Consider the following 12,229-nt stretch of genomic DNA (forward strand, 5'->3'; position numbering starts at 1 on the left):
TAGCTTTTCTTTGAATATAATTTAGTTTTAGAGTATGTATCCTTTTATTTTTACGCCGTGTGTTGGCTGACTGGTGAGCTCTGCCGTTGAATAGTCTGAGAGCCACAATGTATTTTTGGAGAAGTTTGGTTTGACCAGTGTGCTCTCGTATCATACTTAGAAAATGACCGTCAATCTAGTATACATCTGGGTGTTTCTCGTTGGCTATAGCCTGCATAACATTGACGACAAAACATTTGGAGCTCCCCATGCTGGCTGGAAGCAGTATAAGTCATAAGCTCCGCCTCCTCCATGGAAACAGATGGGATATGGGTCAAACTAGAAAATCTAAATATATGTACATTTTATCTTAAATACAGTTTATGTTATTATTTAGAAGTTTAGTTTCAATTCATTACTTGACACTATATAAACAGGTAAACCGCCATGACAGACAGCCCCTGGGGCGCTGTGTGAACCGGATTAGCAGAGTAGAGTCACTGAACTGAGAGTGTCTGTTTCTGCTCCAAGAATAGGATGTAGACTGTCCTGACCTCTGTACTGGGAGGATCTTTGCTGTTCAGCGGGAAGTCAGATGTGTGTCAATAGCGCGCGTCCACCAGGCTTTCCCAACTGTTTGGCAACAATGGGAGGAGCTGGAGACTTGTCGTTCATCTTCATATAAAGTCACTGGTTCATATTTGACTTTTGGTTTGTGTCAGTCTTTTTTTTTTTTTTTTTTGTCAACATGAATTATTTCTTAATTGTTGCCACTTTATTCAAGGGTAATTCCACCCCGAGGTCAGGTCTATATAAGGAGCGGAGCTTTATGTTTACAGGTGCTTTGTATGGTGATTTTGCCCTCTGTTGCTAGGTTACAACACCCGCGGGACTCCCCATCTTTCCATAATAGTGCGCGGCAACCACAAATCTACACCACATACAACTGACACAGATCGCAGCAGGAAGTGTTGAAAGTGAAACCAGGCGACAAACGGTTGTTTTCTTTTATCATAAATCCCCTCCTCTTTTTTATTTTTATTTTAACCTCTCGTGAATACTTTCAGGACCGTTACTGTGGTAGCACTTACGACACTTTATGTTTTCGAGGCATTTCTGAAAGGCTTGTGTGGACATAAGACGTTCAACAGTTTAAAGGATTTAGCTTTTATAAAACATGCACAGGCTATATTTTAAGGACTGAAGAAATACTCTGCATGTGATGACTTACACAATTAAAGCCTTTTTACATATTTTGGAGAGGATTCAACTCAGACAATCCAGGTGAGCAGATGAGAATAAATGCTTGTTTTTTTTGCATAGATGACAAAATGTGAAGAATTTGCTGTACTTTAACTCTGAAGAATTCGACTCTGAGAAACGGAGGAAGAAAGTAAAAATAAAATCCACTAATTGAAAGTGTTTTAGCTCCATCTGTTGGCAATAAGAAACATTACTTGTTCTGGGTTTACAGTACAACCTCAAAGGTAGTGAAACACAGGAAACACGCATACTGACATTCAACAACAAAAGTTAATGAAAACGTAACACAATACTGTTAAAATACTCCGTCAGAGGTTACATGTAGGAGCACAAATACTTTAGAAAAGCAGAAAAAAGAGGTAGCTAAAGTAAAGCTAAGTATTTAGTATGAAGAAGACGGTATAATACCGTTTATTATTATGTGTTTCCTTCTAATAATGCATTTATTTATCAGGCTGATAATTAGATCATTTGATGTATTTTAATTATTCTGGGTTGTTCGATCTATATCTTTGCATCATATTTGATTTGTTTACTGTTTTACTAATTGGAGAACAGATGAGCAGAAACAAAGTTTAAGAAAAAAAGAGACACATTTATTTGATTAGACATCCTGTACAGAGGGGCCTGATATCACAGCTGGTCAGGGAGTATTTACACTGATGGACACGCCTCCTTTGATTTCTACAATATCCGTCATGTGTGTATCTTAGAGGGAAATAAATAAGTATAACTCCAACAGGACCTCTTCATTTGTGTCACTTCCACGCTTGCGTTGCTCCCAGATGGAAATTAAGTTTGAAACTGCAGAAAGTTCTCCCAGGTGAGCGGAACCAAACTGAAAATGTGACGCCCACCACCTTCTGGAGAAGCCTGACAGTTAAACTCCATTTCTCAGTCTGAAAAATCTTCTGCTGCTGCAAAAACAGTTCAGCGCTTTACTCCTTCTCTATGAGGTGAGGTTCCGAGAGCTTTTGGATTTGCAGCTCCTCCACCAACTCGTCCACACAGGCCTTAAAGAGTGGCTCGGGCTCCTGGTGGACAGAACAAAACAGAGTCAGCACAGACAAGACAGACTCAGGAGGCGGGACATGACGTAGAAATGTTGGACGAAGTCTGACACTATGATGAAAGTTTTGGCCTTTATATTAATGCACTGCGTAGTTTGACAAATTCACCGCATCACCAAAAAGAGCAGAGAAGAGCATACTGGGGAAAAGAAAACATATTGCTGAATATTTCACGCTGCGTTCTCGCATCGGCTTCACCCAGACTTCACACGGAAATTTACCAACCAGGGGTCGGCGTGAAAAATTAAATGAAAAGTCAGGGTGAAAAATAAAGTGTTGTTAGCGTTCAGCCCGAAAATGTCACACATTTTACATGAAAGCTCTATCTTTTCTCTTTCTTAAGGTTCTTATAAATGTTCTTGGCATACTAAAGATGAGCAATGCATCTTTGTATTCTTATGAGGACAAACTTCTAAAAATAGAGTTTAGAGTGAGGTGAGCTTTAGGACTCTCTTACCTTGTACTCAAGCTGCCTCTGTTTCTCCACGGCTTCCTCCAGGCTCAGACCAAACCACTCCGCCTCCTCCTCTGGGATCTCAAACTGCTGCTCACAAAGACAAAGAGAAGCCCAGTATTGTATTTTAAACCCCTCTCTTTTACAGTAAATATCCAGCTTTAGAAATGACTCTGAACGCATCCCAGCTACCTTGTATTTGTTGTAAACCGTCTCTCTCTTCACCGAGTCATCGGGGTAAAGCTCTGTGTCTTTGCGTGCCAGGCGTAGCAGCATCGCCCTCTTCAGGTCCATCCCCAGCTTGGAGTTAAGGTCTTCTTTTGTTGTCTAATCAAAGTAAAGAGAAGGTAGTGTAATAAATGTCAGGGGGGGAAAAACTATAGGTGGTCATTTAGATACAGCGAGGTAGTTTGTTTCTTACTTTAAGAATGTAAAAGTCAAATCCATAGGCAGCGTCGACGAGGTCCAGAGTGCGTGCTGTGACGGTGATGGTAAACTTGTGGTCGAGGATCTCGCTGTACAACTCCCTCTTGAACAGCTGGGGTTTCCAGGTCTTTCTCAGACGAGTCGACAGCTACAGACACAGACAGTTAGGAAGAGTGATGAATAAAGCTATGCAACGTCAACACCGTCGTATGAACTGACAGAAGAAAAGCATCTTCACGGACTCACTTTGTCACCGTTGGCGTATCTGAAACCCGATATCAAGCCCTCTCCTCCCCACAGGCCGTCTTGGGAGGGCGGGGGGTAGAAGATGGGGATCGGGACATCCTGCACCCGTTCCTTCTGCCCTGTGTTTGGGTTAGCTCGGTACTGGACTCCCAACGGCCTCCAGTGGACAGGGGCGGGTTCTTTCTGCTCGAGGGACTTGAGGTAATGTTTGGGAAGGCGAGCATGGATGCCCTGCTTCAGTTTCAGGGCATCCCAGATTTTGGGTGAGTATTTAAAAAGAGGCATAACAGACTCTTTTAAAGTCAACCTGGAAGAGAGAATAAGGAAAGAAAAAACTTCATTATAAACCGACTAAAATCATCATTAAACGTTTTCTGCAAGAGCTACACTTTTCTTTCACATGCACTAAATGTTTTTGATAAACACTAAAAAGTTTGTTCCCGAGATGAAGCCTGAAATCCTTTCTGAACTTATTTTGACAAGTTGTTATTATTATTGTTGTTTCCATCTTTCCGCAGGTTCTCATTCTTTAAAATAGTACAGACTTTAATGTCATCTGAAACACTGAAAAACACATAACAACAATTTATATTACCCAGGTTCACATTCTATCTATTACAACCCTGAAACCCTGAATGCATTTTATTTGATTGATTGAAGAACCTAAATGAATAAAGATTAAAAACTATAATTTAAGATAACATGAAAGCTTTACATCAGAAGTATTAATGATTGTGACAGAAGGCCTTAGACTGCAAGAGCAACCTTTGACCTCTTAACATTTCATTTTTTTTAATTTAATAATGCACATAACCATCACTATTGTTACAATTATTAACAAACAAGTCATTTAGATTTCTGAAGATTGATTTACTGACATACACTGAAGTGTATTCCTTCCATAAAGTTGCCTGTTAGCAGCATGCTAAGTGGCACAGGCCAATAACACAGATATAATATAATATATAATATAATAATATAAGACTCTACGAGTTTGATACGCGGTTGAGAAAACGTACACGCCTCCCTTACCCTTTAAAAAGGAAAAAAAAAAGATGACCACCACCAAGTACAGGGACCGATTTTAATCCAAGTTAGCCTAAATAAGGCAGGCAAGGACAACATGCATCCTCTACTGCCCAGGCTGGTTTCCGCTTTCATAAACCCGCCTCCAACGACGTCTGTGATTGGCTGACAAGAACTCTCCAGCAATGATTGGCTTTTACGGGCTGTCAATCATTTATTTTCACTGCAAAAGCGGATGTGGATTTGTGATATGCTCTTTCTGTATTTACCAAACATTCTCTCTTTTATAAGTATAATTACGGCTCTCTTCACATTTGTGGTAACTGAATATCATGATTTTTTTTGTAAATAAGTATTAAACAAGTTTACCAGGTAAATGCTACCACTACCTCTGACTATTCATTTTCATGTTTTTTTTTAGTTTGGTGACTCTTCATACAGTCTTACATTAAAACAAACATTATATTTAGCAGATGGTGCAAGTTGAATTCAAGGTGAGTTATAAATGAGTTGTCACTCAGGTGTTGGCTAATGCAGATAACGAAATTGCACAAGTAAACCATAAATCCAAATATTTTATAATATAAAGTAAATTAGTTCAACAATTATTATTCAAAAGATGAAAACAAAAACAAAAAAACGCAGAAGAACTTTTTTTTTCTTTGGGTAATTTTAAAACCTTTATTGTAGGAGTGAGAAGAAAAACGTGACAGGAAGTAGTCGGGACATTTTGTGGTTCTGAGAAAGAGAAAATATTAAAATGTTTGTCATTGTTTTGCTGTTAATGAGTACGCATCAACATGGTGGACATTGCAATCAGCCCAAAACACGACATGGATAGTTACAGCTCGTGAGAAGATGATGACGTCATTGTCCTGAGAGTATTCAGTCTCTCTTTGAAAGACGAATCCGCCCGAAAGGTGGAATTGAACCACTCTGCCGCTAAGCAGCTACAGGTTTGAAGCCTGCACCCCGGACCACCGAGGCTCATCCGGGCAATTGTTAAGAGGGAATCAGTCGGACTATATACTGTGTCATTGGTGATCACAATCTCAGTCACGGTTTCACCATGATGCCTGGACATGTGTCTGTATTTGTCAAAGAAAGCTTTTTCACGGATAGTACAATCATATAGTGGATGCTTTAAACCAGATTTATGATAAGAAAAAGTACAAACAAGGGAAACATAGTATCCTCTGTGCTTTTTATGCAAATAAGAAGCATTTTGATTGGCTGCCTGAAAATATAAAGGTGTTGCCACATAACGTCATCGCAGGTAAGTGAGACTGAATGTTTACGTTCACAATAAATCACAGATATATGATGGCATGTGACCACAGGGAAGTAACTCGTGATATTGATAATGTCTTGCCAGTTATTGGATCCACATCCATTTTTCCAGGCACATTAATTGGTGACTACTTTGCCTCAATTTATGTCCTTCAATATTAATATTGTTTAAGGTGGAAGAATTTGCCAAATTAAAAGATAACTGGTCAAATTAGCAAACCTATACCATGCAGTGTTCTTACAAAAGCTCTGCATTCAGAGTTATGATTTGATTATAGGCTATTTGGGATCATCAGAAACATTTGATGGATTAAACTAAAAAAACTTTAATGTTGCAGTAAGTCAAATAGTCACTGCAGACACTCTTGAGAGTAGTACATTTGATAAATACATTTATTCTAAAGCTGTTTTGTTGGTTTAGTCAATCCGTAGAGAGTAACTTTGTCTAGCAGATAAATGTAGCGTTGTTAAAATGTACAGGAGCATTAAATGAAAGTATTAAAAGGCACCTCAACATTTGACTGGAGTACTTCTACTTTGCACCACTGGATATCTTTTGTATTGTATTTCATTGTATATAGGATAGGATAAGACTTTATTGATCCCCAGAGGGGAAATTTGGGCGTTGCTGCAGCAAAAGACAGAAAAGGTCATACAAAATACAAAATGTACAGTCTTATGGCAGTGGGCACAAAGGAGCGCCTGAAGAGCTCCGTTTTGCACCTGGGGGGGATGAGGCGTTGGCTGAAAGAACTTCTCATCTGCCACAGCTCGTCATGGAGAGTGTGAGAGGAGTTGGAGAGAAGATGGATATGATTTTGTCACTCACCCTCCTCTCAGTAACTGTCTCCAAAGTGTCCAGATCTAGTCCAACTACAGAGTGTCACCATATTTATAAAGAAGATGCTTATAACATATTAAACTACTTCATACTTGTACTATATCGGATCAACACATTTGATTTCATCTTGAAATAAAAGGGCAAATGTTATTATTATTATTTGTTTTATTTCAGCACATAACAGCACATGACACAGTGTTTTGAGTTTTAGAGTTTTCAGGTACAAACAAAGTAACACAGCTTGTATAAAATGCCTTATTCAGCACTTCAATTAATTTGGTATAACATAAAAATATTTGGCACAGCACCGTGTTAATGTTGTATATCTATCAGAACATATATACTGTATATATATATATATATATATGCAGCCAGTGTTTTGTTAAAGATTACACTTCTCTTTACATTCTCCACCGTCCACTATGATTAGCTTTACATCTGGACTTGGATATCCTTTAGGATAATTCGATGGTTAAATCTGATGGTCAGAGGAATGTGTTCTCGATGACCAGTGTTTGAGGCTCTTCCTTTGTTTCTCCAGCTGGTGTCAGCCCCAAAGAGGTCGGCTCCTCTTTGGGGGAGCAGCACATGAAACCAGCGCAGGCCTTTCCACAAGCGAGGCTGCAGGTCAGCTGGAGCGGAGGCAGGGTGGGGTCCTCTCTGTGGATGACTGGGGAGGTTTCCCCCTCACCGCCTGCAGAGGAGCCAGAATAGGATACAAACTCTGGCTGAACGGTGCAGCAGCTCACTCCGACACTCTGCAGCACCTTTGTGACCCCGGAGAGCACATCAACACACCTAGACATATGTGAGTGGATTCCTCATTAATAAAAAAAAAACTTCAGCTTGAACAACTTTTCTTACAATTATTTTGTCCAAATAACACAACACCTTGAGAGTTCTGGAAATTATTTTCACTTACAGTTTATGCTGGTGCATCTGTTAATATACTTATATATTAGAGATGTCTAATATCGTTCTCTGGTTGCTAAAATGTAATCAATACCTTCTATCCATTTACATGTGATAACAGAAAAATATAAGCAACACAAAAGCACAAATTTGTTAAACTCACCTGTGTAATGGAAACCCAGCATGACAGTGTACATGCACCGAGGCCACTGTTAGTGTTTCAGCTAACTGCCAGACGTGGAGGTCGTGCACAGCCTGCACGCCAGGGACACTCGCAATCCTCCGTCCAAGATCAGACACACAAATATGTGGAGGTGTTGACTGTAGCAATAACAGTCCATACCTGTGCACCTGGACACATTTACCAGAGAAGAACATTGAATACATGCATCTTCATTTGTTATTTTATCAAACTTCTGCAAATAATCTTTTCCACAACTCTTAATTCAGTCTGTATGACAGCAGCAGCAACTATTTAACTACATATCATGTATAAATCCAGTCAAAGTCTGACCTCTGGCATAGCCATGGCAATCAGCATAAACACAGCCAACATAGACAGGACAGGATCCAGATAAACCAGGAGGCCACAGGCTCCAGAGCTGTGCAGACACTGCGGGCCAACCAGCAGCGTCACCAAGCTGTTGATCAGAGACAGGATGGGGGTGCAAAGGCTCTGCACGATGAGGATGGATGGCAGGAGAATGACTACCTCCTGGCTGGTAGGAACAGGACTGTCAGTGGGATGTGAGGATTTGCAGATTTGGGAGCTATTAGATGCATTTTGGTTGCCTTGGAGCACAAAGACAACAGAAGAAAATGTTTTCTTTAATGATTGTGACTTTCATGTTAATTTAAAACACCATGCTCCAAGGACACAGAATGACTTCTCTTATTTATTTATGTATTTATTTATTTAACAAGAGTGATGTAATGATGTGTTTGATACACAAGCAATGAATTTTAATTAGTATCAAAATGTTATTAGAGGAGTATTTTTGAAGAGGGCCTTATATACAGGTTGGTCAATGTTTTAATAAGATTAGAAAGCAATGTTGAGGGGATTTACAAATGGCATCAACATGTAGTTAATTCAAAAGAGTGTATTTGACTCCATACTTTGCCAAACACTGCAGTGTGTGTAGCAGAGCATCACACATGTTTGCACTAGAACTGGTTGCTAACGTTTAGTAATGTTGAATATTCTTCGAGTTTGTTTCAGAGGCAGCAAACATTCACAATTCTATTTTTATCCAACTCAATAAACAAGTGTGTCTGCCACCATTTTTTTATGTAAAAAGGGACATTTTCAACTCTCAAATTGTTACAGGTGTCCCAAATATATTGCACTTGTATTTTTATGTTTACTGATAAAGCAAATGAATTTGAAATCACACATTTGTCTTCACTTATGCCTTGGAGTAAACAAAAACTCTTTACATTTGGTTACATATTAAAACCAAAATGTGGAAAGAACAAGCTCAAATTTTTTTCCCCCAGACACTGAGATGAGAAAGTCAACAGACAATCCAAGGATCTCAACTTTCTTACCAAGATGTCCCTTACAGGTTCTGTCTTTGGAGATTCCTGTAATCTCTTCTGTTTGACTCAAATCTGCGACACAGCTCAGACCTTCACAGTTACTGCTGTCCCGAGGAGCTGCTGCATGCAGGTGGACTCCTGGCTGTGGTTGAGGGTTCTCAGAGTCCCTGTCAGGGCTGCTGGTGGAGATTCCCGGGTTACTGAGGACAAGCGCCCCATTGTGAAGAGAGTCATCCGCAGGATATTGGACTTGGCCAACATCATCCAGGATTTTCTCTGGATCAGTCCAACCCTTGGCTTTCCCTTTAGTCGAGACTGTAGGAGTCAAACAGAGTAATGAAAAACAAACATGGGCACAGTTTGATGTTTCTTACAGCTGAATGTACACTTGGCAGATACATCAAAGTGGGACCAGTCAAATAAATATTATCACTGAGACAGTGACACCCATTCATCTCTAAAAAAGGATAGGCGTTCATTTTCAATCAACTCATGATCACAATTGTTCACTTTTTGTATTAGTAGTCTGACTTTTATTAATTCTACTGAGAAAACTTCATATGTACATTCTTTCCTACTTTGCTCCTTGCATTTGGAGAAATTTGGCGTTATGTTACCTTTGTGGTTCACTTCAAAGTGAGATTTAGTCTCCAGCTGCCTGCCTGCACCTGCTTGCTCTTGTTTCATCTGGTCCCATTTAAGCCAGAGCAACAGCATCTTATAGAGCAGACTGATGGCTCCAACCAGCACAGGCAGCGGGGGGCGCTGTACTGGGTGTGGATCCAGGGAGAAGCTGATGATTTCATTGACGCAAGAGAGACACAGAGAGGTCAGGACTAGAGCGGAGATGAAAGCCCCCACAACCTGAGTCCTGCTGCTGCTGTACGACAGACCACAGTTCAGAGCTGGAGAGACTTCTGGGGAGTTGACCTGTGAGGCTGCTTCAAGAGGAGGTTGAGGAATAGGAGGCTGCTCTTGGATCTGTGACTCATCAGTGGAGGTGTGGGTGTCAGGTGGTAGGACTTTAATGGCAGAGTCTACAGACAGGAGGGAAGGAGGTGCAGCTGAGGAGGGGGGAGAGTATGCAGGGGAGAGAGGAGGTTTTCTCACGCTCAGAGGCTTAGAAGGAGGAAAAGCCATGCGCACGAGCATGAAGAGTGTGTGAAATCCATCCACCAGAACAATGAGGGACTCGCACAACTGATGGATGATGACCTGGCACACTAGCAGCAGGACAGCTGCTCCCAGCATGCACCAGTTTAGCACCCTCATAACTGCAACTGAGCGAATAAAGCACAATCAACATTTCACACATTCAAACACATGACAAATTGTCTGTCAACCTCAATGTTGCATGTGTTGCAATAAGATCATATTATATTATTAAATTTTTTATATTAGCTCATATTAGTGTGTAATGTTTTCAAGACATACGAAAGGACAACTTTTGGATGCAGCAAGAAATACAAGCTCGACTGAGATGTATGGCAACTTGTGATGAAAGATACATACTAGAACTCGTGGAAGAGAAATGCCAAAAACGAGTTAATTTGTTTTAGGTCTGGTAATTTAATTTGACCAGTTACATTGAAATTTTAGCCATAAGATCCTCACTGTGATGAAATTGAATCCTGAGTTCTAAGTTAAACATTACATTTCCATTTAGATATAAAAAAAAAAATCTGAAATCATTTGTGTAGATCTCTAAGCTTCCCTGGATGAGTCAGTTACCTCTGCTACACTTCAAAAAGAGTTCACAATAAATGCTACATGTATGTTCTGCTGAAGTTGGTAGTCGTCCTTGTTATTGGGTATTCATAATGTGAAAAAATTAATCTGAAAACTTCTGCTGTCAGATTATTGAAGTGCAGTCAAAAGTGTGTTTGAGAAGTTAGGCAAGTGTTGGGCTTGAGTAAATATTTAAACTCCATAAATATTTCTGCACCATTTGATTTGTGTTGTCACTACAAATCAACTACTAGCCTGACAACATTTAACATTTTGAGGTACTTTATATCACTGCTTTAAAGTTTTACCCTGCATCAATTAGGAAAATAAATGTTAAAAACAGATATGTATATAAAGTAATGCACATCAGCCACATCGTAGTCAGCTTCAACATTAAACTAAATAACTATTAATGATCTATCAGCTAAATAATACGCAGAAGTATATTATTGTGATAATAATAATCATGTATAAAAAGGACTCTCATATTTGAGTTACAATAACACTGGTTCATTAAAGTACTAAAATATTGAATGAAATTGACTTTTAAAGAATACATTACTTCTTCCACATGACAGTCCAGAATAAAACAACATGTACATGTAAAACACTACAAACTGTTCCCAAAAAGCACAACTCTGTCAAAGAATACAAGATAAATGTCGCAAGTGTTCTGTTTAAAATTAAATTACCGCAGTGAAGTGGACGACCCTCAGTCAGCAATCAGGACAAGTTGAGCTCTTGGATGTGATCTGTGCAGCGAGATCAGAAAAATGTCATTCATAATGTCTCCCCATCTCCCCCTCTCCCCCTCTCTCTCTCTCTCTCTCTCTCTCCCACCTCACTCCTCCTCTGCTCTAATCACAGTCATGTGAGCCAGGGAGGGGTTGGGTGGTATCGTCCTCTCCTCAGCTATCCCTGTTTGCATTCCCTCCTCAGCTGGTTGGTGGGAGAGGATCACACAGCCCACCCACCCTTCACACACTCTGAGCAGTCCGAGTGAAGCTAATTTGCACTAATTAAATCCCCATTGTGTTATCAGGATTACAGATACCAGACCTGCTATTACATAATCTGATCAGCCAGAAAACAGACTTCATAAACTGGAAACAGATTAAGATTTGAATGATGTTACAGTACACACTATGTTTACAGTTTCTTAATTTTTTTAATACTTTCTACATCCTTTTTGTTTCCTCGTAGAGCTTTAAAAACAGAGCAGACACCTTCCCTCAGCTGTGGATTTTACAAAGATAATCAGAAAGTGAGGACAGAAAGCAGTGATTGGATCAAGCCAGAGCAAGCAGGCACACTCAACAAGTATGAACACACATTGAATAATACAGGTTTTTGACTTTGTTACTGTAAAAATAACTTTATGTACAGAGTTTGCTGGAATGCCAATAACAAAGTAAAGTTATTTTAATACATTACTTTATGTTAGAAACTAGA

At 39.7% G+C, this 12,229-nt stretch overlaps 2 protein-coding genes and 1 non-coding gene across 3 annotated transcripts; all 3 read right to left on the bottom strand.

Moving 5' to 3' along the window:
* Positions 1–1,816: 1,816 nt before the first annotated feature.
* mrpl28 (mitochondrial ribosomal protein L28) lies at positions 1,817–4,626 on the bottom strand. Its single transcript, XM_061046871.1, has 6 exons — positions 4,471–4,626; positions 3,439–3,745; positions 3,188–3,340; positions 2,959–3,093; positions 2,770–2,856; positions 1,817–2,276 (listed from the first exon to the last, which is right to left on the bottom strand). The coding sequence occupies exons 2-6, from the start codon at positions 3,721–3,723 to the stop codon at positions 2,181–2,183; spliced, it is 756 nt and encodes a 251-aa protein (XP_060902854.1). The 5' UTR covers positions 3,724–3,745; positions 4,471–4,626; the 3' UTR covers positions 1,817–2,180.
* Positions 4,627–5,374: 748 nt separating this feature from the next.
* On the bottom strand, positions 5,375–5,461 carry trnastop-uca (transfer RNA opal suppressor (anticodon UCA)). Its single transcript has one exon. It is a non-coding gene; the product is annotated as a tRNA-Sec (tRNA).
* A 1,346-nt stretch (positions 5,462–6,807) lies between these two features.
* Positions 6,808–11,595, bottom strand: LOC132980640 (proton-coupled zinc antiporter SLC30A1). Its single transcript, XM_061046872.1, has 6 exons — positions 11,470–11,595; positions 9,667–10,329; positions 9,059–9,364; positions 8,022–8,299; positions 7,671–7,858; positions 6,808–7,393 (listed from the first exon to the last, which is right to left on the bottom strand). The coding sequence occupies exons 2-6, from the start codon at positions 10,319–10,321 to the stop codon at positions 7,081–7,083; spliced, it is 1,740 nt and encodes a 579-aa protein (XP_060902855.1). The 5' UTR covers positions 10,322–10,329; positions 11,470–11,595; the 3' UTR covers positions 6,808–7,080.
* Positions 11,596–12,229: the final 634 nt, after the last annotated feature.

This window comes from Labrus mixtus, chromosome 9, assembly GCF_963584025.1.
Source record: "Labrus mixtus chromosome 9, fLabMix1.1, whole genome shotgun sequence".
NCBI lineage: Eukaryota > Metazoa > Chordata > Actinopteri > Labriformes > Labridae > Labrus > Labrus mixtus.

Coding starts and splice junctions, on each gene's coding strand:
- mrpl28 (XM_061046871.1), bottom strand. CDS start 3,723: ATGCCTCTTTTTAAATACTCACCCAAAATCTGGGATGCCCTGAAACTG. Junction 2,857..2,958: donor CGGTTTACAACAAATACAAG/GTAGCTGGGATG, acceptor CTTTGTGAGCAG/CAGTTTGAGATCCCAGAGGA. Junction 2,277..2,769: donor AGAGGCAGCTTGAGTACAAG/GTAAGAGAGTCC, acceptor TCTGTCCACCAG/GAGCCCGAGCCACTCTTTAA.
- LOC132980640 (XM_061046872.1), bottom strand. CDS start 10,321: ATGAGGGTGCTAAACTGGTGCATGCTGGGAGCAGCTGTCCTGCTGCTA. Junction 7,859..8,021: donor TTGCCATGGCTATGCCAGAG/GTCAGACTTTGA, acceptor AAATGTGTCCAG/GTGCACAGGTATGGACTGTT. Junction 7,394..7,670: donor GCTGGGTTTCCATTACACAG/GTGAGTTTAACA, acceptor ACATATGTCTAG/GTGTGTTGATGTGCTCTCCG.